Raw genomic sequence first — 23781 nt, forward strand, 5'->3', positions numbered from 1 at the left:
CATGTTCAAAATGAACGCAAGCGCTGCCTTTACCAATACTAGTAGCATTTCTTGCAGTTGCAACAAATTCATGTCTTATCCTGATATTGCAGCACATACGGTGGTGTGAAAGATCACTTCCCTTAGAAATAACAAGTTTCACTTTAAAACTGCATTTTGTGTTCAGTTGTGTTGTCATTGAGTAATGTTTGCATTTCTTTGATGATCTGAAACGTTTAAGTGTGACAAACATGCAAAAAAAGAAGAAATCGGGAAGGGGCTAACACTTTTTCACACCTCTTTGTCTTTTTGTAGCCCGCAAACTAAATCTTTAAGGCCACAAAAAGCCTCGAGCCGGCTCTGCCCAGTAAGCAAACATGGGTTTAAAAATGAAAGCTGGCCTTGGGTTTGTTTGATCACGTCTGGATTGTTGTAAGATAGCCCAAATGTCATGCCATCAGTGACATTAGTGGTCGTATCAGTGGCTCCTGTGACTGTGCCAAATGGACACCCTGACCTCCAGTGAACCTTTCAACTGTGTCAACAGAGAAAATGGCAGGGAGGGAAATAATAATGCAGTGTCAGCAGCCAAAAGGTTACTGAAAATGACAAATCCAACACTTGTCTCTTAACAAGACATTCCAGTTGAAGCCCTCATCTGATGCTCCGATGGCCGCCATCTCCAGTCCTTTTTTTACACAGGAACATAAATCAACTGTAAAGAAATCTGCATTTCTACCAACACTCATTGATTTTCTATACCTGTTCAGGGTCTCAGGAGGCTGGAGCCTACCCCATCGGGAGTACACCCTGGTCTGGTCTCTCGTCAATCACAGGGCACACACACTCCTGATCAAAATCTTAGGACCCGTTGAAGAATGTACATTTTGTACTGTTGGATCTTCAGGATCTTCTAAGTAGAGCTTCAAAACGCACAAAGAAGAAATGGGAGTGAGACTAAAAATGTTTACAGTAAGTATTTTCTTGCATTAAAGTGAAATAAGCTCTTCATCAGCTGATCGAAGGTGTAAGAGCACAGCCTTTAAAAGCCCAAAATGTGAATTGAATGTGATTTAGTGTCATCATCTCCTGCTGTCTTTGAAGGCGGTGGGATTGTAGAGGAGCGTAGCGCGCCATTGCTGCTGAGGTGGGACGCAGTCAGACAGTCATTTCAAGCTTCTGAAAAACATCCTGAGGCTCATGGAACAAAAAAGTCAAGTGGCAGACCCCAAGAAATGAGCTGTAGGATCCCATTGGCTGTCCGTCAAGACACGGGACCATCCCCGACCAAATGAAGGTTGTTACTGGTGCTGAGTGCAGTCCAATAACCATCGGACACCATCGGCCAGAGAAGGCTTTTTAGGAAGGAAAAGCATCTTCAAAGGCCTTGTTTCCTTTCAAGGTCCCAAACTGGGTGTTTGCTGGAGAGCACCAAACATGGGACATTGAAAGGTGGAAGAAAGTTTTATTCTCCCTTGACTGTCCTGATGGCCTCCAACATTACTGGCAAGACAAGGAGATCCCACCTAAGGTGGTTTCCACCATCATGATTCTTCAATGCACAATGGTGCTTCAGGTCACGCAGGGGCGTCAAACGGCAGCTGGCTGCGTGGAGATGTTGCAGGGGGTGTCCCTCATGACTGAAGGCCCTCGTCTGTGTGGTGATGACTGGCTTTTTCTACTGGCTTTGACCTCTTGACCTCTTTATGACCCGGGTAGGCTACCATATTATCCAATAATAATCGAGTTTTGGTGTCTGACGCCACTGATCTGTATTATCTATCTGGATAGCTCATACGTCGCACGCCGGAGTGCAAGCCGCTGAAGCCAAAGAGACGCCATCTTACTACTCACATCGCGACTACATTGGCACAGCGTACATAGTGTACAAAGCAGATGAAGAGGCTAACAGAACATCTATATTTGACATTAAAAAGCGGGGAGATTCTCCCATTCCTTCAAGTAATGCAACCTTCGTCCCTTAAAAAGCATTTGATACGTTATTCTCTATCTTTTGGCTATATTAAATGTACTTTTCCCTTCCAATTCTCATTGCCTTTGGGACAAAATTCTACTGTGCACCCTGGCTCAGCACTCCCCTATAGCAATGATAGTTTTACTCCTCTAGAAAGAGATTTTCATTTGAACTGCATATCCCATCCCTTTTTTCCACTAAAATCCATGGTCATGATCCTTTACTTTTTATTCTTACTTTCATACAATTCACTATGCTCTCATCTGTACAAAATATGAATCATCGAAGAGACAAGTTTTAAAATCTTTGTTTGTGTTATGAAATAGAAATAAGCTCTTTTCTGATATAGAAATATATTTGAACAAAAACCACAGGAATAATATGTGATAACCATAATGTGTAATAACCATAAACACACACACACAGAAAACAACAACACTGAAACAAAACCAAATGCCATTTGTGCTATCTTTTATCTTGGGTTAAATGTTCAGTTTATTTGGAGCTGTTAGTACATACAAATGTATACGGAATTGTGTACTATCGTTTATCTTTTGGATCATTTATCTTTTTGTTCATAAACTACAGTAAAATGGGCAGATTTCACACATAGGTGCAATGGGAGATTAATCATGATTCCTTAATCTGATTACAATTTGTAATCATTTGGCCCTAATTTGGAATGTTATTTTTAACTGAGTTCTGTAATGTTTTACTTAAAATGTCCCCACCCCTGTGGGCTGCACACAGCACAACAATGCAACGCATGCCTCATGCTGGGCGGATGATCACGGCGTGTGTCTGCTTCGTAATGTCGCCCAAGCGGCGGTGCGCCAAAGAAAAGGAAAGCAATTACCATGATCAGTGCTTTATTTCTTTAGTGTCTGTGTGTATGTACAGTGAGGGCTAATTTAACGGAAGCCAAGATTTACTTGGCCAATAAAGCTGATTGTGATGGAAGTGACAATGAACATGATACAAAGCTCCCAGAAAGGAGACACGCCCACCATTCACGGCTGCTCTGCATGCATCCACGTTATGTCCTGAAACACTCTGCTGCTTGTTGGCTGTGAGGAGAGCAACCAACTAGGATGAGGCAGCTTCTCCTTCTTGGAGTGAGAACTAATACTTGTAATAAATAAATACATTCATTCTGTTCAAAAAACACATGATGACCGCTTCACATCAAATAATAAAAAGTCAAGTCTCAATAGTTTGGCATGAACTGAGACAGCACCAAACATGACTCATGCACGGTCCTGATTGCTCAAACTGAGCCGTTTTCTTCCCCCGTGAACACGAGGCCGCTGTGGTCGTCGCCGCCGATCCACCATCTGTGCTGGGCCGACGAGGAGCTCGCGTCTCCCGCGTCTTCCGTCCTTCTCTTTGGTTTGGTGGAGCTGCAAGTCACGCTCGCATGTGTCACACAGTTGGCGGAATTCGACCGCTGACTTTAGAAACGAGCGCCGGGAGATCACGGTGGACCTCACCTACCTGTTTTCACACATGAGGCTGAGCGTGTGCAGCAGGTCGCATGTGGAGGACGATACGCCGGGTGCTGGTGTTGGCGCTGGTGCGGGGGAGGTGATGGGCCGTTCTGGAGGCGATGTTGCACTGTGCTCCGTTTCAGCTGCAGGCGGAGGTCAGGAAACAATATTGATCTTCATTAGGACATTGGCTTATTGATCACAATACAGAGGAAAAAAAGTGTGCACAGCCAGGTGGTTAATTGGTTCCTTATTCCTGATTAATAAATGGAATATTTACATAGATATAAAAGACCTGTTTACGGCCTTCTAAATCTGGTTTTTAACATTATTAGAGCCCTCTAGATAGAAATTAACCCCCCTATTCGCTCATTTACACTCCTATTGCCCGATATAGTAGACATAATACAAGAAAATAAGACATACATAAGACTTGTAAATGTGTTATATGTAAATGTGAATATGCATAATTGAGCAAATTTGATGTATTTTTGACCAAGAATTGAGCATTTTCAGGCATAAAAATGGCTAAATGACATAAAATAGAAATATAAGGCATTCAGAGATGTTGTGATGATATGTAGTATTCTACACCGGTCACTTGGTGTCAGTAATGTTACATTGATGAGACAATAACCACCACAGGAAGTACTGTACAGAACAGGAAGTAAAAAAAGGAACAACCAGGAACTCTCCCAATGCTAACATGTGTGAGTCTACAGCAGGGGCGGCCATTACGTCGATGGCGAGCTACCGGTAGTTTAGTAGTTTGGGTCGATGGCGTAAACGTCACTTTGTAGTTGTCATATGACATCAGTCAGCTGACAATAAGCTCCCGTCCTGATTGGCGCTCGCTCCCCGCAGCGTTTCAAGCTACACACGAAGATGCAACTTTCATCTTTATGATTGTGATGATGGATGAACTAACTCTGCTCTAAGATGTCTATATCTATAACTAAAGTTATCTGTTTTTCTACGTAGCGGCTAGCTACGTAGAAAAAAGTGTATTGTTGACTGGCTTTGCTTGACGTCATGAACTCTCCTACAGAAATCAGTGTTTTCTACCTGTTGGCTTCTTAAACTATTATTTCATGATGACATTAAAAATGTAGGAAAAGGGTGGATTGCTCCCTCCGGGTTGGGAATGAGGTCCTGCCCCAGGTGGAGGAGTTCAAGTATCTCGGGGTCTTGTTCTCGAGTGAGGGAAGGTTGGAGCGTGAGGTCGATAGGCGGATCGGCGCAGCGTCTGCGGTAATGCGGTCGCTGTACCGGACCGTCGTGGTGAAGAGAGAGCTGAGCCGGAAGGCAAAGCTCTCAATTTACCGTTTGATCTATGTTCCCACCCTCACCTATGGTCATGAGCTTTGGGTCGTGACCGAAAGAACGAGATCGCGGATACAAGCGGCTGAAATGAGTTTTCTTCGTAGGTTAGCGGGACTCACCCTAAGAGACAGGGTGAGGAGCTCGGTTATCCGGGAGGAGCTCAGAGTAGAGCCGCTGCTCCTTCGCATGAAGAGGAGGAGCCAGCTGAGGTGGCTCGAGCATCTAGTCCGGATGCCTCCCGGGCGCCTCCCTGGTGAGGTGTTCCAGGCATGCCCAGCCGGGAGAAGGCCCCGGGGAAGACCTAGGACACACTGGAGAGATTGTCTCACAGCTGGCCTGGGAACGCCTTGGTGTCCTCCCGGTGGAGCTGGAGGAGGTGGTCGGGGACCGGGAAGTCTGGGCTTCCCTACTGAGACTGCTGCCCCCATGACCCGGACCCGGATAAGCGGAGGAAAATGGAATGGAATGGAATTAAAAATGTGCCCATTGGTGAAACCTTTTCAATATGTTGCCTTGACTTGGGCTGCATTGACTTTTGAATAATGACTTTATATCATCGGTAATGTTTGCTAGCAAATGCTAACTGGATGTAATACATGAACCGTGTGCCCTAATGAACGTTACGTAGCTAATGTGACTGACATATTAGCAGTACTCACTCACTAGTACACAACTATTTAGCAGTTATGTGGAATGATCTTTATTTCCATATTGAAGTGAATTATGATAGCAACTACTTTGATGACCTGGAAACTTTGAAAATGAATGTGAAATACTAATCAGGAATATAATATACAGAATTTACTGGTTACATTTTGTATATGTTATATGTTATAGAAAGAAGTACATCATTTGGACTTGTACTTGCATGCTGAGAAAGTGCACTCCTGATATACACGTATAACCTGCAGAAACATACTCATATTTTATTAAATAAATATAGTCAATATATATACTTTCTATATTTATAGTAGTAGGTAGATCTTTGGGACTTGGTCATTTTAAAAGTAGCTCGCAGGCAAAATAAGTGTGAGCACCCCTGTCTTAAATGTCTTATTTTCCTCTTATTAAGTCTACTACACTGCTCAAAAAAATTAAAGGAACACTTGGAAAACGTATCAGATCTAAACTGGGGGAAAAATGATGTTGAATATGTTTCCTGATAATAAGTGGGTGATGTATTAGTAACAAAATGATGCCACATCATTCGATAGAAATGAAAATGATCACCCTATAGAGGGGGGAAATCAAAGACACCCCAAAAATGAAAGTGAAAAATGATGCAGCACACTGGTCCATTTAGCTAAAATGTCATTGTAGCAACTCAAAATGATTCTCAGTAGTTTGTGTGGCCCCCACGTGCTTGTACGCATGCCTGACAACATCGGGGCATGCTCCTAATGAGACTACGGATGGTGTCTGGGGGATCTCCCCCCAGATCTGGACCAGGGCATCCATGAGCTCCTGGACAGTCTGAGGAGCAACCTGGCGGCGTCGGATGGACATAAACATAATGTCCCAGAGGTGTTCTATTGGGTTTAGGTCAGGTGAACGTGGGGGCCAGTCAATGGTACCAATTCCTTCATCCTCCAGGAACTACCTGCATACACTAGCCACATGAGGTCGGGCATTGTCGTGGACCAGGAGGAACCCGGGTCCCACTGCACCAGCGTAGGTTCTGACAATGGGTCCAAGGATTTCATCCCGATACCTAATAGCAGTCAGGGTGCCGTTATCTAACCTGTAGAGGTCTGTGCGTCCTTCCAGGGATATGCCTCCCCAGACCATCACTGACCCACCACCAAAGCGGTCATGCTGAATGATGTTGCAGGCAGCATAACGTTCTCCACGGCATCTCCAGACCCTTTCATGTCTGTCGCATGTGCTCAGGTTGAACTTGCTCTCATCAGGGAAGAGCACAGGGCACCAGTGGTGTAGTTGCCAATTCTGGTGGTCTATGGCAAATGCCAATTGAGCTCTACGGTGCTGGGCAGTGAGCACAGGGCCCACTACAGGACGTCGGGCCCTCAGGCCACCCTCATGGAGCCTGTTTCTGATTGTCTGGTCAGAAACATTCACACCAGTGGCCTGCTGGAGGTCATTTTGTAGGGCTCTGGCAGTGCTCATCCTGTTCCTCCTTGCACAAAGGAGCAGATACCGATCCTGCTGAGGATTGAAGGACCTTCTACGGCCCTGTCCAGCTCTCCTGGAGTAACTACCTGTCTCCTGGAATCTCCTCCATGCGTCCAGGTACCGCAGTGATGCCCTGGTCCAGATCTGGGAGATCCCCCAGGACACCATCCGTAGTCTCATTAGGAGCATGCCCCCACGTTGTCAGGCATGCGTACAAGCACGTGGGGGCCACACAAACTACTGAGAATCATTTTGAGTTGCTACAATGACATTTTAGCAAAATGGACCAGTGTGCTGCATCATTTTTCACTTTCATTTTTGGGGTGTCTTTGATTTCCCCCCTCTATAGGGTGATCATTTTCATTTCTATCAAATGATGTGGCATCATTTTGTTACTAATACATCACCCACTTATTATCAGGAAACATATTCAAGGTCATTTTCCCCCAGTTTAGATCTGATGTGTTTTCCAAGTGTTCCTTTCATTTTTTTGAGCAGTGTATGTTGGCTAATAGGAGTGTAAAGGTGACTACAGGGGTGTTAGTTCAGTCTAGAGGGCTCTAATCTAAAAAAGGCCGTAAACAGGTTTTCTGTGCACTAATTACAAAACTATTCCATTTATTAATAATTTAATAATCCTACTTTGTGGAAATTCACTTATCACAGTCGGGTCTGGAACCAATTAACTGCAATAAAGGAGGGATGAGTGTCTGCATCACACGGACTAGGCGGGTATCAAACACTAGTCTAAATGCAAAACAATACTATTTTCTTCTCATTTATATCCCGCAAGGCATGCTGGGTGTAGCCAGCATATAAATGAGTATAAAACGTCTTCCAGTGGGATACGGTTAAATAAGCCCAAGTAAAATGGAGGAGGAAGACACTCACATATCTGAAAGGCACATTGTGACTTGGACCTTGTGGGTTTCTTTGGGTTCACGTTGAGATACTGGTGCTTGAGCCAGACAGCACGCTCTTCCTCAAAGGTCTTTCTCTGTGGCCAAGCAGAAACACGTGTTAGGATTAAATTCTATGAGCTAAATTCCATCCATCCAGCCGTCCATTTTCCTCCGCTTATCCGGGTCCGGGTCGCAGGGGCAGCAGTCTCAGTAGGGAAGCCCAGATTTCCCGGTCCCCGGCCACCTCCGCCAGCTCCACCGGGAGGACACCAAGGCGTTCCCAGGCCAGCTGTGAGACAATCTCTCCAGCGTGTCCTAGGTCTTCCCCGGGGCCTTCTCCCGGCTGGGCGTGCCCGAAACACCTCACCAGGGAGGAGTCTGGGAGGCATCCGGACTAGATGCCCGAGCCACCTCAGCTGGCTCCACCTCTTCATACGAAGGAGCAGCGGCTCTACTCTGAGCTCCTCCCGGATGAGCGAGCTCCTCACCCTGTCTCTTAGGGTGAGTCCAGCCACTCTACGGAGGAAACTCATTTCAGCCACTCGTATCCTCCATCTCCTTTCGGTCATGACCCAAAGCTCATGACCATCAGTGAGGGTGGGAACATACAGTAGATGGGGGGGTAAATCAAGAGCTCTCTCTTCACCACGACGGTCCGGTACAGCGACCACATTACTGCAGACGCTGCACCGATCTGCCTATCGACCTCACGCTCCAACCTCCCCTCACTCGTGAACAAGAGCTAAATTCAACACCTTTTCCCTGCAATCACCTCTTGGCTCAGTCGAACTGCCGCTTCTGTGAAGTTCCTCCTCTCCTGCTCAAAGATCTTTCTCTGCTCCTGGAGGGTCTTCCACTCCTCTCGGGGGCCATCTTTCCCTTGCGGCGTGTAGCAGTCGCCCGGCATGGCGGTGGTGGTGGTCTCATCGCACTGAGAGCTGAGCTGCTGCTAAGAACGCACACACACACAAAGCAACCAAATACACTAACAGCTGTGGCCTCTGTCGTCCACAACGAAAGGCGTGCTTTGTCACCTGCAGGACGTCCTGCTGCGTCTGAATGTAGTCTTTGCACTGCTGCACCTCCTGCTTGAGTTTGTCCATTTCCTTTGACGGGCTTTGGGCAACGGTGTCAGTGCTTTCACTCTCACCTGTTGATGATGCCAAGGATTCTGGAAAACAAAAGAAAACAAATCGTACAAATAGAAGAGTCCTAGGAAAAGTAGTCTTTTCTTCATGTGCGTCATTAACAGGAATACTCTAGTGCTTTGAATTGGTCAGATACGATCATGTGACATTCCTTTAGGTAAACAACGCATGATCATGACCACCCATTTAAGACGCATAGTGAAAAATGAAAGGATGCAACTTTGCCACTTTGATATTTTATAAATAATGCTTTCAAGAAAAAACTGCATGTCAGCTTTGTCATGTACTGTACTGATTATTCATCTACTTTGCTCTTCTTTTCCACATTTTTAGCTGTTGTTTACTTTTTTATTTTACCAATATTTCTTCTTAAATAATCTTTGCAAATGTGCTTTTCATTACATTATGACTTTTCCCCCATAATGCTCTGACTTTATATTCACAACATTATGTCTTTTTCCAAGTTCAAATTTTCCAAACTTTATTTTGTTCACATAATGTTTTGACTTCAAATGTTTTTTTCTTTAATATTTCAACTTTATGCTGGTAAAATGACATTATTCTTAAGTTCGTTCTCACACAGTACGACTTTTTTTTTTCTTAATATTTGGACTTCATTCTTGTGAAATTACAGCTGGTGTTTTTTGATTTATTGCTGCTGTTGTTTTGCTTTACATTTTCCAACTATTTCAACTTTCTTTTATGATACTACTTCCATAATACTTGGACTTTCCTCCCATAACATTATACAGGTATAACATTAGAACTTCTTCCCCAACCTAATTTGACAAAAATGACAACTTTATTTTGTTTTGATTATTTCACATAATATTATGACTTTTAAAAAAAAGAATATTTCAACTCTCAGCAAGTAAAATTACATTATTTTTCCTCATATTACAATTTTATTCTCGTGAAATTGTGACTTTTTTCTCGTTAGAGTCCAACTTTTTTCTCTTAATAGTTGGACTTTATTCTCATGAAATTGCAGCTATTTCTCCATTTCCGTGGTTTGTTTTTTTTTTATTTTCCAACTATTTCAACTTTTTTCTTCTAAATTTTCTTTTACACTTTATTATGTTTTGTTTCTCATAGACTTGTATTGATTCTTTAATATTTCAACTTCATGCTACTAAAATGAGGTTCTTTTTCCTCATTATGAGTTTATTCTCATAGAATTGCACCTTTTTTCTCATTAGAATACGTCTTTTTGTATTAATAGTTTGACTTTATTCTTGTGAAATTACAGCTGTTTTTTCCATTTCTGCTGTCATATTTTTTTCCCAACTATTTCAACTTTCTTGTTAATTTTCATCTGGTGATATTATGACTTTATTCCCATAATAAGATGTTTATTCCTTATGTATTCCTTATTTTCCAAAAATTACAACTTTATTATGTTTGGTTTGTTTCTCATAATATTACAACTTTAAAAGATATAGTTTTTCTTTAATATTTCAATTTTATGCTACTAAAAAGATGTTACTTTTCCTCATGATATTTACTTTTTTGATACTTTTTTTCTCTTTAGAATACAACTTTTTTCTCTTAATATTTTGACTTTATTTTTGTGAAATTACAGCTGAAAGTCTTTTGTCTTTCATGTTTCAGATTTATGCTACTAAAATGAGTGTATTCTTGTAAAATTGCGACTTTTTTTCTGGTTAGAGTACGACTTTATTATTTTTATATTTCTACTTTATTCTCAGGAAATCCCAGCTGTTTTTTTCAATTTCTGCTGTTGATTTTTTTTCATTTTCCAACTATTTCAACTTTGTTTTTGTAAATGTCCCTCTTGTAATGTTATGACTTTATTCCCATAATAGTATAACATTTTCCCCAACCTTATTTTCCAAAAATTACAACTGTATTTTGTTTTGTTTGTTTGTCAGAAGACTTTAAAAAAGTATTTTGTCTTTCATATTCCAACTTTATGCTACTAAAATGAGGTTATTTTTCCTGTTAATACTACAAGTTTATTCTCGTAAAATTGCAACTTTTTTTTCTCGTTAGAGTACGACTTTATTCTTGCAAAATTAATGCTGTTTTTTTCCATTTTTGCTGTTGTTTTTTCCCCCAACTATTTCAACTTTCTTTATGTAAATTTTCTTTTTGTAATATTCAGATTTTATTCCCATCATATTATGTGGCAACAAAAGTGACAACTTTATTTTGTTGTGTTTGTTAAAAAAGGTTTTTTTTCTTTAATATTTCAACTTTATGCTACTAAAATTTTTCCTCCTAATATTAAAACATCAATTTTGTAAAATTCTAATTTTAGATTGCAACTTTTTTTATTTTAATATTTTGACTTCGATTCTTGTAAAATGACTGCTGATTTTTCCATTTTTGCTGTTGTTGTTTTTTTTTAACTTTTCTTGTTAAATTGATCCCCGTTTTAGGGACAAATACGTGCGCTCCCCACCTCGGCTGTCCAGTCTGTCCACGTGGTTCTTCAGTCGTCTCCACTGGCGTCGAACACTGTTGGTCAGCTTCTCCCGCGTGTGAACACTGAACAGCTCCACTGCCTCCTTACCACAGTCAAACGCTTCTTCCTCATCTGAGTCTGCCTGCCCGCCCCACCAAAAAATATCATCTGTTAGTGCATCCTTATGATGAGGACGAAACGTCCGTTCGTTTGTTTTTCCACCTACTTCCACGGCACCATCGTCGCTTCTGTCTCCTTTCACAGATGACTTCCTGGAAGCCAGAATGACCGCCATGTCTTTTTTCATCTGCTTCAACACTTTCCTCAACTCTGCATTTTCCATCAGCAGGTCTCCCTGCCGGCTCTCGTAGTCCCTGAGGAGAGTTTTGTACATGTCGCCCTCATGCCTGCAGAGACGGACAATTCATCCATGATCAGCACGCGGCGTTGCGTTAAACACTACCACCCATCTGCAAAAAAATCTTAGTACAGTAATCCCTAAAATGGTTGAAAGCAAATGTTAATGAATCATTTTCAAGCAAAAAAATGGCTAAATGACATCAAATATAAAAATAAGGCCTTCATTCAAATCAGTAACCTTCGGTGAGACGCACAGGCCAGAACAGCAGGCGTTTATTGCAGGTTTGAGTGATGTCACAACAGGTACAAGGGCTACGGTAACCCCCTCCAAACTAAAACTCACCTCTGACCCCCGAAGTTACTTCCTGTCCACCATAAGTGAATTTCTGCTCAGTAGGATTCCCTATTAATAGAATATTTTCATATTTTCTACATATGTTTTTAACACGATTAGAGCCCTCTTGACATGAAATAACACCCCTACAGTCACCTTTACACTCCTATTACCCAATAGAGTACATAATAAGATCAAATAAAGACAGAAATAAGACACACTATAGACTCACACATGTTAGCATTGCGAGAGTTGCTTATTGTTGTTCCTTTTTACTTCCTGCTTCTGGACATCACTTCCTGCTTCCTTGCCTCATCAATGTAACATTACTGACACCTAGTGACCCGTGTAGAATACTACATATCATCGTGACGTCTCCGAATGCGTCTCCTGAATGCCTTATATTTCTATTTGACTTCATTTAGCCATTTTTACAGTTGAAAATGCTTCATTTTGGAGAAAAAAATACATAAAATGTGCTTAAATTTGCTTATTTTTGACCAACAATAGGCTGTCGTCAACCACGAAACAGCGACAATTTATTCATGTGTTTTGGAAAACGGAGCGAAGCCGTGATATTCCAAGCGTGAAGTGGTCAGGGACGACTTTAGACAGCAGGGGTGTCAAACTGGTGCCGGTCACTAAAGCAGGTGATCTGAGTGATCAACACCTCCTTCAGTTGGAGGGGAGGAGCTCATCAGTGAAATCACCTGCTGGAGAAACTGATTGGAGGTCTCGGCCCTCCACCGACACATGCGGCATACAGACGTGAACTTTCAACCTACTTTGCTTCCGTCTTTTCAGTCTTCCAGAGGCTTCTCCTGCCGTCAACTCGTCCTAGTTTGTTTGACACATCGATGGCTGGAGGGAAAAACAAGTCCATTTCTTGGCCAAACGGGTTGGTTTTACACGACTTCACTGACGGCGCAATTCAGGAGATCTCACCTAGTTTCTTCTCCTTCTTGTCAGCCAGGAGCTGATTCAGTCGCTCTTTCAGTTTGTTCAGTTCTCGCTCTTTCCTCTTCATCTCGTGATTGTACTGGCTGGCCCGGCTGGAGACGATGTTCTGCAGTTTGTGGATCTGGAACAAAAAAAATAGATTGTTTCAAGGTTGAAGATCTCCTATAGATGATGTATGAATCATGTCATATCACATAGATGATGTATGGATCATATCATATCACATAGATGATGTATGGATCATATCATACCATAGATCATGTATGGATCATATCATATCACATAGATGATGTATGAATCATATCATATCATAGATCATGTATGGATCATATCATACCATAGATCATGTATGGATCATATCATACCATAAATCATGTATGGATCATATCATAGATCATGTATGGATCATATCATACCATAGATCATGTATGGATCATATCATATCACATAGATGATGTATGGATCATATCATACCATAGATCATGTATGGATCATATCATACCATAGATCATGTATGGATCATATCATATCACATAGATGATGTATGGATCATATCATATCACATAGATGATGTATGGATCATATCATACCATAGATCATGTATGGATCATATCATATCACATAGATGATTTATGAATCGTATCATACCATAGATCATGTATGGATCATATCATACCATAGATCATGTATGGATCATATATCATAGATCATGTATGGATCATATCACATCATAGATGATGTATGGATCATATCATAGATGATGTATGGATCATATCATATCATAGATGATGTATGAATCATGTCATATCACATAGATCATGTATGGATCATATCATATCATAGATCATGTATGGATCATATCGTATCACATAGATCATGTATGGATCATATCATATCACATAGATCATGTATGGATCATATCATATCACAGAGATCATGTATGGATAATATCATATCATAGATGATGTATGGATCATATCATATAACAGAGATCATGTATGGAGCCTATGATATCACATGGCTCATGTTCAAGATTGAAGAGTTTTATTGTCATATGCATAGTAAAACAGGTAGTTCTACTATGCAATGAAATTCTTATTCTGTTCATTCTCCCAAGAAAAGAAAGAAAACACAAGAAAAAGAATAAGAACATCAGAAACATAAATACCAATAAATTAAGCAACAACAACAGAAGAGACATTAATACAGATAAATAATACAAATAAATAAATAAATAAATAAATAAATAAAGTGCTATGAGTGTGTGCGTGTGTTGCGTGCGGCGTGTGTGAGTGCTTCGTTGAGAAGCCTGATGGCCTGTGGGTAAAAGCTGTTTGCCAGCCTTGTGGTCCTGGACTTCAAACTCCTGTAGCGTCTGCCTGACGGTAGGAGTGTGAATAATGAGTGTTGTGGATGTGTGCTGTCCTTGATGAGGTTGTGTGTTCTTCGTAGGACTCTAGTTTTGGATGTATGGATCTATCATATCACAGAGATCATGTATGGATCCTATGATATCACATGGATTATGTATGGATCCTATGATATGACATAGATCATGTATGGATCTTATCATATCAAAGAGATCGTGTATGGAGCGTGTGATATCACATGGATCATGTATGGATCCTGCTGTATCATATCATGGTGCAGCAGGCCTGCCTAAACGTGCGGCGTGTCGTTGTGCACAAGTTCGGTCTTATTTTTCCACATTTTGATTGATTTAGGGCCAAACTTTGCAAAAATGTGAGGACACGTGGTGTCACATGACTGAAGCAGCCGAGACGTAGATTAGTCGTACTTTGTTTCCGCCAAATAAGTGTCTTTATTCAAGATAGCGTATGATATGCTGCTTGCGACCTCAGGGAGAAAATGAACACATTGGAGCTGACGTTTGCACAGATCTGCGGAAAACTAGAGAAACCTGCCAGCATAGCACGATCTACATCGTTATGCTTGCGTCATGTGATCGGTGTCGCTACACGGGGCTCACTGGGGTGAGAAGAAGATGATCGCCCACATTTGCTCAAAATGAAACCAAAATAGTCCCATTCATTTGTGCTGCGTTTGTGCTGTTTTGTGCAACTAAAATACTCTTTGTGCTGTCATACTTTTTGAGTAATTAAAGATTTAAGCAAATGAGGGGGCTGGGTGAACTTTGGTTGACCTTTCTAGCAAGTTTAATAACTAAAAAACTAACAGTACAATCAACAATCTTTATTGCACAAAACTGCACAAACGAAGAGGGACAAAATGAGACTATTTTGGTTTCATTCTGCGCATGTTGGGGGCTGATTACGTCATAGCCCAAAACTTAAATCTTCAATAACTCAAAAAGTATGACAGAACAAACGATCATTTTAGTTGCACACAACAGCACAAACACATCACAAGCGAACTGGACTATTTTGGTTTAATTTGGAGAAAATGGGGGCTGGGTGAACTTAGATTGACCTTTTTAATAAATTTAATTCATATCTAAAAAACTAACAGAACAATCAATCATTTTTATTGCACAAAACTGCACAAAACTGCACAAACAAAGAGGGACAAAATGAGACTATTTTGGTTTCATTCTGCGCATGTCGGGGGTGCTGATTATGTCATAGCCCAGAACTTAAATCTTTAACAACTGAAAAAGTATGACAGCACAAACGATCATTTTAGTTGCACACGTCAGCACAAACGCAGCACAAAGGGATGGGACTATTTGACCAGAGTTTGCCATGTGGTGGGGGGGGGCGATTGAGTATGACTGCTAAATAACCCGTCATGGGGCCAAAGAAAGTTGTGGGTTAGGGTTAGGGTTAAGGTTAGGGTTAGCATTTCGATCAAGACGGTGAGAAACTCGATTGAATCCAATCTCACTAGGATGTTCCAGAAGTTCCATTCATTCCTCACTTAGAATTGTTTAACCTTGTTTTCTGTGTGTTAAACTGTAATTATTCTTTTTGTAAAAAAAGGAACGGATTGAGATTTCTGTAGGAAATAATTTACATTATTTGCTATAGAAAAAAATTGTCTTGGTTTTTGTCCAAACTTCTGCAACGAACAGATAACAAAAGCCGAGGTAGATTAGTTGGTACTTTATTCATCTCCGAGCCACTTTGAGCTTCAAATTTTGAAACTTCACTTTACTGTATTACGATTTTTCAAAAATACATGAATACACAGTGGCTGATTCGTGGTTGAGTACGGCCTATTGTTAGCATTGTTAGCATTGTTTTTGCCTACATGAAGGATTTCCAAGCATCAAAATGTCTAAATGAACTGAAATATTATGTCTCACAGCTGGCCTGGGAACGCCTGGGTGTCCTCCCGGTGGAGCTGGAGGAGGTGGTCGGGGACCGGGAAGTCTGGGCTTCCCTACTGAGACTGCTGCCCCCGCGACCCGAACTGGGATAAGCGGAGGAAAATGGAATGGAATGGACATTAAGAAGACACATTCAAAGATGTTGTGATGATATGTAGTATTCTACACTGATCACTAGGTGTCAGTAATGTTACATTGATGGGACAATAGCCACCGCAGGAAGTACCACACTGAACAGGAAGTACAAAAAAGGAAACTCTCCCAATGCTAACATGTGAGTCTATATTATTATTTATGTTATTATGTCTCCTATGTTGGAGTGTAAAGGTGACAACAGGGGTGTTATTTCATGTCTAGAGGGCTCTAATCATGTTCAAAATGTTATTTAGGAGGTCATAAACAGGTTTTCTATGTCTTATTTTTCTTATTATGTCTACTATATTGGCTAATAGGAGTGTAAAGGTGACTATAGGGGTGTTATTTCATGTCTAGAGGGCTCTAATCATGTTCAAAATGTTATTTAGGAGGTCATAAACAGGTTTTCGAGGCTCTAACTATGAAAACATTCCATTTATAAATAAAGGCATCCCACTTTGCGGAAATTCACTTATCACAGTCGGGTCCAGAGCCAATGAATGGTGATAAACGAGGGATTCCTGTTTGTTCTGACCCCTGCCACATTCCGCCTATTCCAAACAGCTTCTAATTGTTTGTTGAATGGTAAGAAAGTGCCTGCAAGGCACTACCTGCAGGCCAGCAGGAAGATGCTTTGACGGCGTGACGTCTAAGTGCTGATTATGGAAGTACAAGACTGTATGCTATTGTTGCTTAATGTGGAAACCTGAATTTAAAATAAGTTTCAGAACTGTGAGAGGAACATTACAGGCTTCAGAGTTTTCAGGGCTTTTGACGGGCGTGTCTTGGAATGTTACGTCTTACTACAGCACCTCGTCTTTTTCGTTCTTCAGGCAGTTCTGCAAGCTCTTCACTTTCAGCTGGAGTTGTCGTTCCCGCTCAAGAAGTCCCGTGTTCTCTCTTTTGGAAAGTTCAAGCTGATCCTAAAACAACATGACGTTGGGAGCGTAAACAATGTTGTCAGTCGACCACGATGGAGGGAAATGATGTGCTGTACGCCTGCAGCAGCGGCAGTGCCAGTGTTACCTTCAGCCGTGTGCTAGTGAGCTGCAGCGAGTCCACGTTGTTGCTGGACTTCAGCTGCTCCATCTCCATGTTCTCCAGGGTTTGGAGGCCCCTACGGTGCAGCTGAAGCAGCTCGTACATGCAGTTGAGCACCGACACCACGTTCATGTCAGAGCTGTCACCTGACTGCACCCAAACCGGCGCTAGGCCGAGCGATAACACCTCCTGAGGAGAGAGGGCACGCAACATCTTGTGAATCGCTGCTTCTCAGAGGTTTTAACACACTACGCTTCAATGTCCAGTACACCATGGGGACACAAGAAGATGGGGTGCGGAATGCAAGGTCGTTGGTCATTGGCACCGGACCTTGAGGGAGGTTCTGACTCACAATCACACGTTTTCATTTCAACCCAAAGATGTCTGAACAGAAGACCTTCCACACCACAATCCGAGCAAGCCTTCCTGGGCCTTGCAGGAAGAGAAACGAGCCTTCCCCAAACCACAGATGGAAGCATACAATCGCCAGAGCGGGCTCATCCAAACTCAGCCATTGACTACTACAATTGTGAATTTCATTTTTTCCTTATTATTTAGTATTAATTCTATTTATTTTTGTTCTTAATTTGTTCTTATTATTTACTGAGTCAGTTTCATGTTTTATCTTTATTTGTCATATTTTGGCTTATTTCATTTTCTTATTATTTTGTATTAATTTGATTTATTCTTATTATTTACTAAGTCATTTTTAAAATATTTGGTATTACCGTAATTCTTTTTATTGTTATTATTTACGCATCGTCACTTTATTGTTTTTTCTTTATTTTTTTTAACTTATTTCATTTATTTATTATTATTTGGTATTAATTCTATTATTTCATTCTAATTATTTGCTTAGTAATTTTTACGTTTGATATTCAGTTTTTTTATTGAATTGCCTTATTATTTGATATTAATTCTACTTATTCTTAATTGATTTATTGTTATTTTTTACTTTGTCATTTTCATGTTTTATCTTTGTTTTTTAACGTATTTGATTTTCCTCTCATTATTTGGTATTAATTGTATTTATTCTTTATTTATTCTAATTATTTACTTTGTCATTTTTATTTTTTTTCTTACTATGTGGTATGAATTCTATTTATTCTTATTTTATTTATTCTTATTCTTATTATTTAATTTTATTATTATTTATTTTAACTTATTTTCTTTTCTTTTTCCCCTTCATCACTGCTGTAGTCTGTCTTTTTTTTACTCTTATTGCTTATTTTCATTGGATTTTTTCAACACTTCCTTCTGTTTTGGTGTGAAGGAGTTCTCAGTAATGGAGACGGGGTAGGACTGAGTAGGACTACATAAGCTCCGCTTCTTCCTACTCCTTTTTGGACATGTTGAATTGTGTAACGTGCTAATCATGTCTGAAACAAATAGAGCATAAACAATGATAGCATAATAAAGCATACTATGTCCATATCATGGATTACGTGGGCACATGTGAGGTCACCGACCTGATTGATGCGTGACGCACATTCCTGCACGTTGTGCTCGGTGCAGAAGTTAGTGAGCACGGAGGACTTCCTGTGTAGGGGCAGCGGCGATTGGTCCGAGTGGCCCATCACGGGGGGCGTTCCACACTCGACAGAGATGCTCTGAGCGTCCTTAACTTCTGAGAGAGCAAAGTCTGTTAAATCCATGCAAGAGTACGCAGACTGCGTGTTAAGCAACGAAGGGAATGTTATTTGGAAGGATGGCGAAGAAACAAACAAAAAAGTTGTGCAACTCAGAAATTGACCAAAACCTGAGGAGAAATATGCAACCAGCGGCGGTTCCACCGTGATTCAAGCTATTGGGGGGACTGCAGACACTCATACACGCGCTAAGAATAGACGATCTATGTCTCCTAGCAGGTGGCTGCTTCCCACTGTGACTGAGCATGTCGACCAATCAAATGACCAACTCACCCGAGGAGGACTCTGGCATTGTTGCAGTGCGGCTTGCAGGGTCTCCAGCATCCACCACATGCACACAAGTTCAGTAGTGTCCCGGTATCCTCCTACGCAGACAGCTCCTGGAATAGAGGGTCAGATTAGCAACACGTACCCAAGTGCAGCCTGGATTATTAGGCTGGCGCGTGTTTGCATGAAGCGACGGGGACTCCTGGTGCAAAAAAACCCCACCAGATTGAGTGTGTGAAGAAGGCAGATTCAACACAAGAAACTCATGTGCAGGATTACACCAGACTAGTACTTAAATCATCAAACATAACACACACTTGTTGGGTTTTTTCTGTGAATACTGAAATATCCGTACTCCCCATCCCAGCGCTTCATGCTCTGATATCGATTCGCAAATTTAAATATGGATACTTTCGACACTTGAGTCATTTGAGGTAATGTTTGAAACGTTGGTCTGCCAAACAGTTTTATGATGAACATTTTCACCACAATGTTGTCCGTTTGCCCCGCACGCCAATCTGTTATTGGGGTTGACTGCTAAATAACCTGCCATGGGGCCAAAAACACCTGGCAATCTGAGAAAGAAGGTGAGAAACACGATTGAATCGTCATCATCACTCTTTTATAATTGTTTCAAATTGTTTAGTGCATGTAAAACGATAATTATTCTCTATAAAAATGTTGTTTTTGTTCATATTTGTGGGTGTCAGCAACAGATGCATTGGATTTACATGATTTCCTCTGGGAAAAATTCATTTGCGCCATCGTTACTATGCAGGCTGTCTACTTAACAGGTTGAGAATGCAGCATCTTATCTGAGTGCTCTAATCCTTGTCTAATCAGGGTAATCCCAGACCGGCAATATGTTGCTTGCCCGCCTCAAGTTTCATTAACAATATTTATGCATCTACTGCTTAACTGTTATCAATAAATGATTGGACAGTTTTCATTCCGTTTCTGTTGGCTATTGAAATTGTCACCTAAACACTGCAAAAATGAGACAAAGACAGTGGAACCTCGGTTAGCGCACACCCCGGTTAGTGTGTTTTTTAAAGTTTTACACCAAGATTTTGCCTCGGCTTGCGTATGTTTTCCGGTCAACTTACAATATGGTGCGGGTGCTGTCATGTTAATAATACACCGCAGGAGTCCAACGGTGTTCTTAATGGATTTTTATCACAAAACCTCCTTGTTAGCAGCCTATAGCTTGCTAACGCATGGTAACAGGAGCTCCCGCCGCCCGTCCCTGATGTCATCAGCAGTTGACGCTGTAGTTCTTTGCTAAGTAACAGTTATGCGGCATTTGCATTTCTTTTTGATCCTGCGATTGCGGCATTTTTTTATTTTCGGCATTGCATCTGTTGTTTGCCGTTGTCGGCCACCCACCGTACAAATAAACGCAATTGACACAACAATATACACAGCAGCACAGAGTGCAATTTAAAATAACCTTCAGGGCCAGTTGCGATGTCTCAGCTTGAACTGTACAAACAAGATGAGGAAACGCTGAAACTACAATGAAGCTGACAACTGCTTTTAAGCTAGCTAACTTTTCAACGAGGCAAGAATGCGACATAATACGCATTAGTTTGGGACAAGCGTGTCATTAACCGTGACGTGATTGATCTAATGAGGTAATAAGCGTGAGGTAACGACTCATCTTGTCACAATCATCACATTTTACAACTTTCACCAGAGCAAATAATGATAACAATAAAGGACAGTTTGAGTTAGGTGTTGGGTTCAGGTTTACCTTCGACCTCCCAGGACTGGATCTTTCGCCTAGTTGGCTATTTACTCAAACAACGTTTCAAACATGGAAAAATGCAAGTATAACGGGTGTTTAAATACTTACATGATGTCTTTTTCCTTTGCCTCCCCTCTGCCGGCTTCATGGTTGCAGGTAGAGACTCATCCTTACAAACGACACGACACGCAGCCTCGCGCAAAGCAAGGGCACGCTGATTGGCTGCCACGACGCCTAGCAACGAACAACAAAGCATTTGATTGGTTCGTGGATTAAGCACCCCTGGTGTGTCACAGTGCTGTTTCATTTTTAAAATAACGTTTTAATTTGGTCTGAGCGTGCATATAAAACTGCACATAATCACCTTTAATGGTTGAAGGTGGTGTAAAATAAATATATTTCTTTTATATTTATTAGTATTTACTCTGTGTGTGCAGAAATGAGGTATTTCTATTTCAGCCAGGACACCACATGTCAATATTGATTGTTAGAATATGATCTCTGTCAATTGAATCGATACACCGTTCAGAGAGAAAAACATTGATTAAAATGAATTTACACTGCAGGGAAATACTATATAATTATTGTTTTTTAAAAAAAGTGATGGTGATGGTATTAATTTAACAATATCTTTATTGTTGTGGTTGGAGCTTGCGGTGTACAGCTGAGATTCTTAATCACAAAACAGTTTTGTGATTAAGTTAATTATGTCTCAACTTTTGAAATGTATGTATTTTTATTGCAATATGTGCAGTTTTAAATTGAGAAATAATTAACTTAATCACAGAAAAAGTTTTGTTAATTTAAAAGGGAATTATTTCCCAATTGAAGTTATTTTAGATGTATTTTTATTTACGTGAAATTTCAGTTTGGAACAAAAATACAAATAAAATTATTGAGAAATAATAGTCAAACAAATAAAAATACATATAAAATTGAATTAAACATATTTTAACTAAATTACAAAAAATGCTTGGTGCACACAAAATAATTGAGAAATAATAAATACATAAATAAAAAAGAAATAAAGAAAATAAAAATACATATAAAATAACTGATAGTAATTGAGAAATAGCAAAATTATGGGAAAAAAGCTTTGTGCACATACAACTGCAACTTGAAGTGGGATTATAATAAAGATGTAATCATGTAATGATTTCATGTATTTTACTTCCAAAGCCAACGATAACAATAAATAAACATACAGTACGCAGATAGTGATGCTACAGTGCTGTGTTTATGTAACAGTAAACATTACGACCGCAAACCCACACACAGAGGAATAAGAATACTTGTAGAAGCCGCTGAGCTTCGAGTCACATCAAATCAGTAGAACGTCGACACCAACGTAACACAGCACGACATGCAGTTGGTTCTACAGTGTATCATCTTCATTGTGCTGCACGTTGCTGCTGGCTTTCAGTCACTGACCGGCACAAGGCCGTCTCTGGGCGTGCTGAGCAGCGGCTCTGTGTGCTCGTCTCTCTTGGCCTCCAGCCACCATGTTGTCATCTCACCTTTGCCCTGTTGGAGGTTCAACACAACCATCAGAATCATCAATAAAGCATTGGGCTCATAATGGACGGGCGGGGCAGGGAGTAGCAGCCCGGGCCACGCCTGAGCTGCAAGACATCACCAGTGACCCACCCCCACAACTGCCTTTTGTTGTGGAGAAAGCACACAAGAACTCATTAAAAAGGTCAAGCATGAAAAGGTCATATTAAAGTCATGGTTTGACAGGAACAGATTATCCCTGAACTTAAGTAAAACTAAAATAATGCTATTTGGAAATAGCAGAAGGGACACGTACGACCAAATGCAAATTAATGGAGTGGATATTGAAGGAGTGGAAGAATATAAATTCCTGGGGATTATAATAGATGAAAAAATGAGTTGGAAATCTCATATTAAAAATATACAACAAAAGGTGGCGAGAAATATCTCTATATTGAATAAAGCAAAATATGTTCTGGATCAAAAATCACTCCACATCCTGTACTGTTATTTAGTATTAGCATATTTAATGTATTGTGTGGAGATATGGGTAGACAACATACAAACCTTTATTTTCAATATCACATATTAGTGAGGATCATTCATAATGCCAAGTATAGACAACATACACACCTTTATTTTTAATATCACATATTAGTGATGATCATTCATAATACCAAGTATAGACAACATACACACCTTTATTTTTAATATCACATATTAGTGATGATCATTCATAATACCAAGTATAGACAACATACACACCTTTATTTTTAATACATATTAGTGAGGATTATTCATAATGCCAAGTATAGAGAACATACAAACCCTCTATTTTTAATATCACAGGTATTAAAATTTGCAGATTTAGTAAACTTTCAAACCGCCAGAAGAATGCATAAAGTTAATAACTCGTTACCAAAAAACTTCAAACAGTATTTCTCAATCAGAGAGGAGAAATATGATCTTAGAGGAAAATTCAACTTAAAACATTTATACGCCAGAACTACGCTGAAAAGCCACAGCATTTCTGTGTGTGGAATTAAACTATGGAACGGATTGAGTAAGGAACTCAAACAAAGTACAGAGATGAGCACATTCAAAAACAA

General features: G+C 40.5%; 2 protein-coding genes across 15 annotated transcripts in view; both read right to left on the reverse strand.

Moving 5' to 3' along the window:
- Positions 1-1981: 1981 nt before the first annotated feature.
- Positions 1982-19177, reverse strand: LOC129188524 (afadin- and alpha-actinin-binding protein-like). 6 transcript variants are annotated; one of them, XM_054789193.1, is made up of 13 exons: positions 18985-19177; positions 17501-17704; positions 17287-17397; positions 13015-13150; positions 12855-12930; positions 11602-11782; positions 11373-11517; positions 8834-8970; positions 8572-8745; positions 7789-7894; positions 4884-5182; positions 3449-3584; positions 1982-3354 (listed from the first exon to the last, which is right to left on the reverse strand). In XM_054789193.1, exons 1-13 carry the CDS (start codon positions 19168-19170, stop codon positions 3155-3157), a joined length of 2091 nt encoding a protein of 696 aa, XP_054645168.1. In that variant the 5' UTR covers positions 19171-19177; the 3' UTR covers positions 1982-3154. The 6 variants fall into 6 exon arrangements, with proteins under 6 accessions (XP_054645168.1, XP_054645167.1, XP_054645166.1 ...); XM_054789192.1 differs by having other exon boundaries at positions 4884-5179; positions 8572-8748; XM_054789191.1 differs by having other exon boundaries at positions 8572-8748.
- Positions 19178-19395: 218 nt separating this feature from the next.
- Positions 19396-23781, reverse strand: part of LOC129188523 (atrial natriuretic peptide receptor 2-like) — a 28769-nt gene continuing 24383 nt past the window's right edge. For 8 of the 9 annotated variants that reach the window (XM_054789183.1, XM_054789182.1, XM_054789181.1 and 5 more), the window contains one exon: positions 22711-23781. This exon is cut by the window's right edge and continues 268 nt beyond it. Coding sequence is in view for 1 of the 9 variants with exons in the window: in XM_054789190.1 (XP_054645165.1) it covers positions 21323-21412; positions 22610-22702 (183 nt within the window). In the remaining 8 variants the exon portion in view is untranslated. The other variant, XM_054789190.1, reaches the window with a different exon arrangement.

The sequence above is a fragment of the Dunckerocampus dactyliophorus genome, chromosome 10 (assembly GCF_027744805.1).
Source record: "Dunckerocampus dactyliophorus isolate RoL2022-P2 chromosome 10, RoL_Ddac_1.1, whole genome shotgun sequence".
In the NCBI taxonomy this organism is placed as follows: domain Eukaryota; kingdom Metazoa; phylum Chordata; class Actinopteri; order Syngnathiformes; family Syngnathidae; genus Dunckerocampus; species Dunckerocampus dactyliophorus.

Coding starts and splice junctions, on each gene's coding strand:
- LOC129188524 (XM_054789191.1), bottom strand. CDS start 19,170: ATGGATTTAACAGACTTTGCTCTCTCAGAAGTTAAGGACGCTCAGAGC. Junction 17,398..17,500: donor TCACTAGCACACGGCTGAAG/GTAACACTGGCA, acceptor ATGTTGTTTTAG/GATCAGCTTGAACTTTCCAA. Junction 12,931..13,014: donor CAAGAAGGAGAAGAAACTAG/GTGAGATCTCCT, acceptor TTTTCCCTCCAG/CCATCGATGTGTCAAACAAA.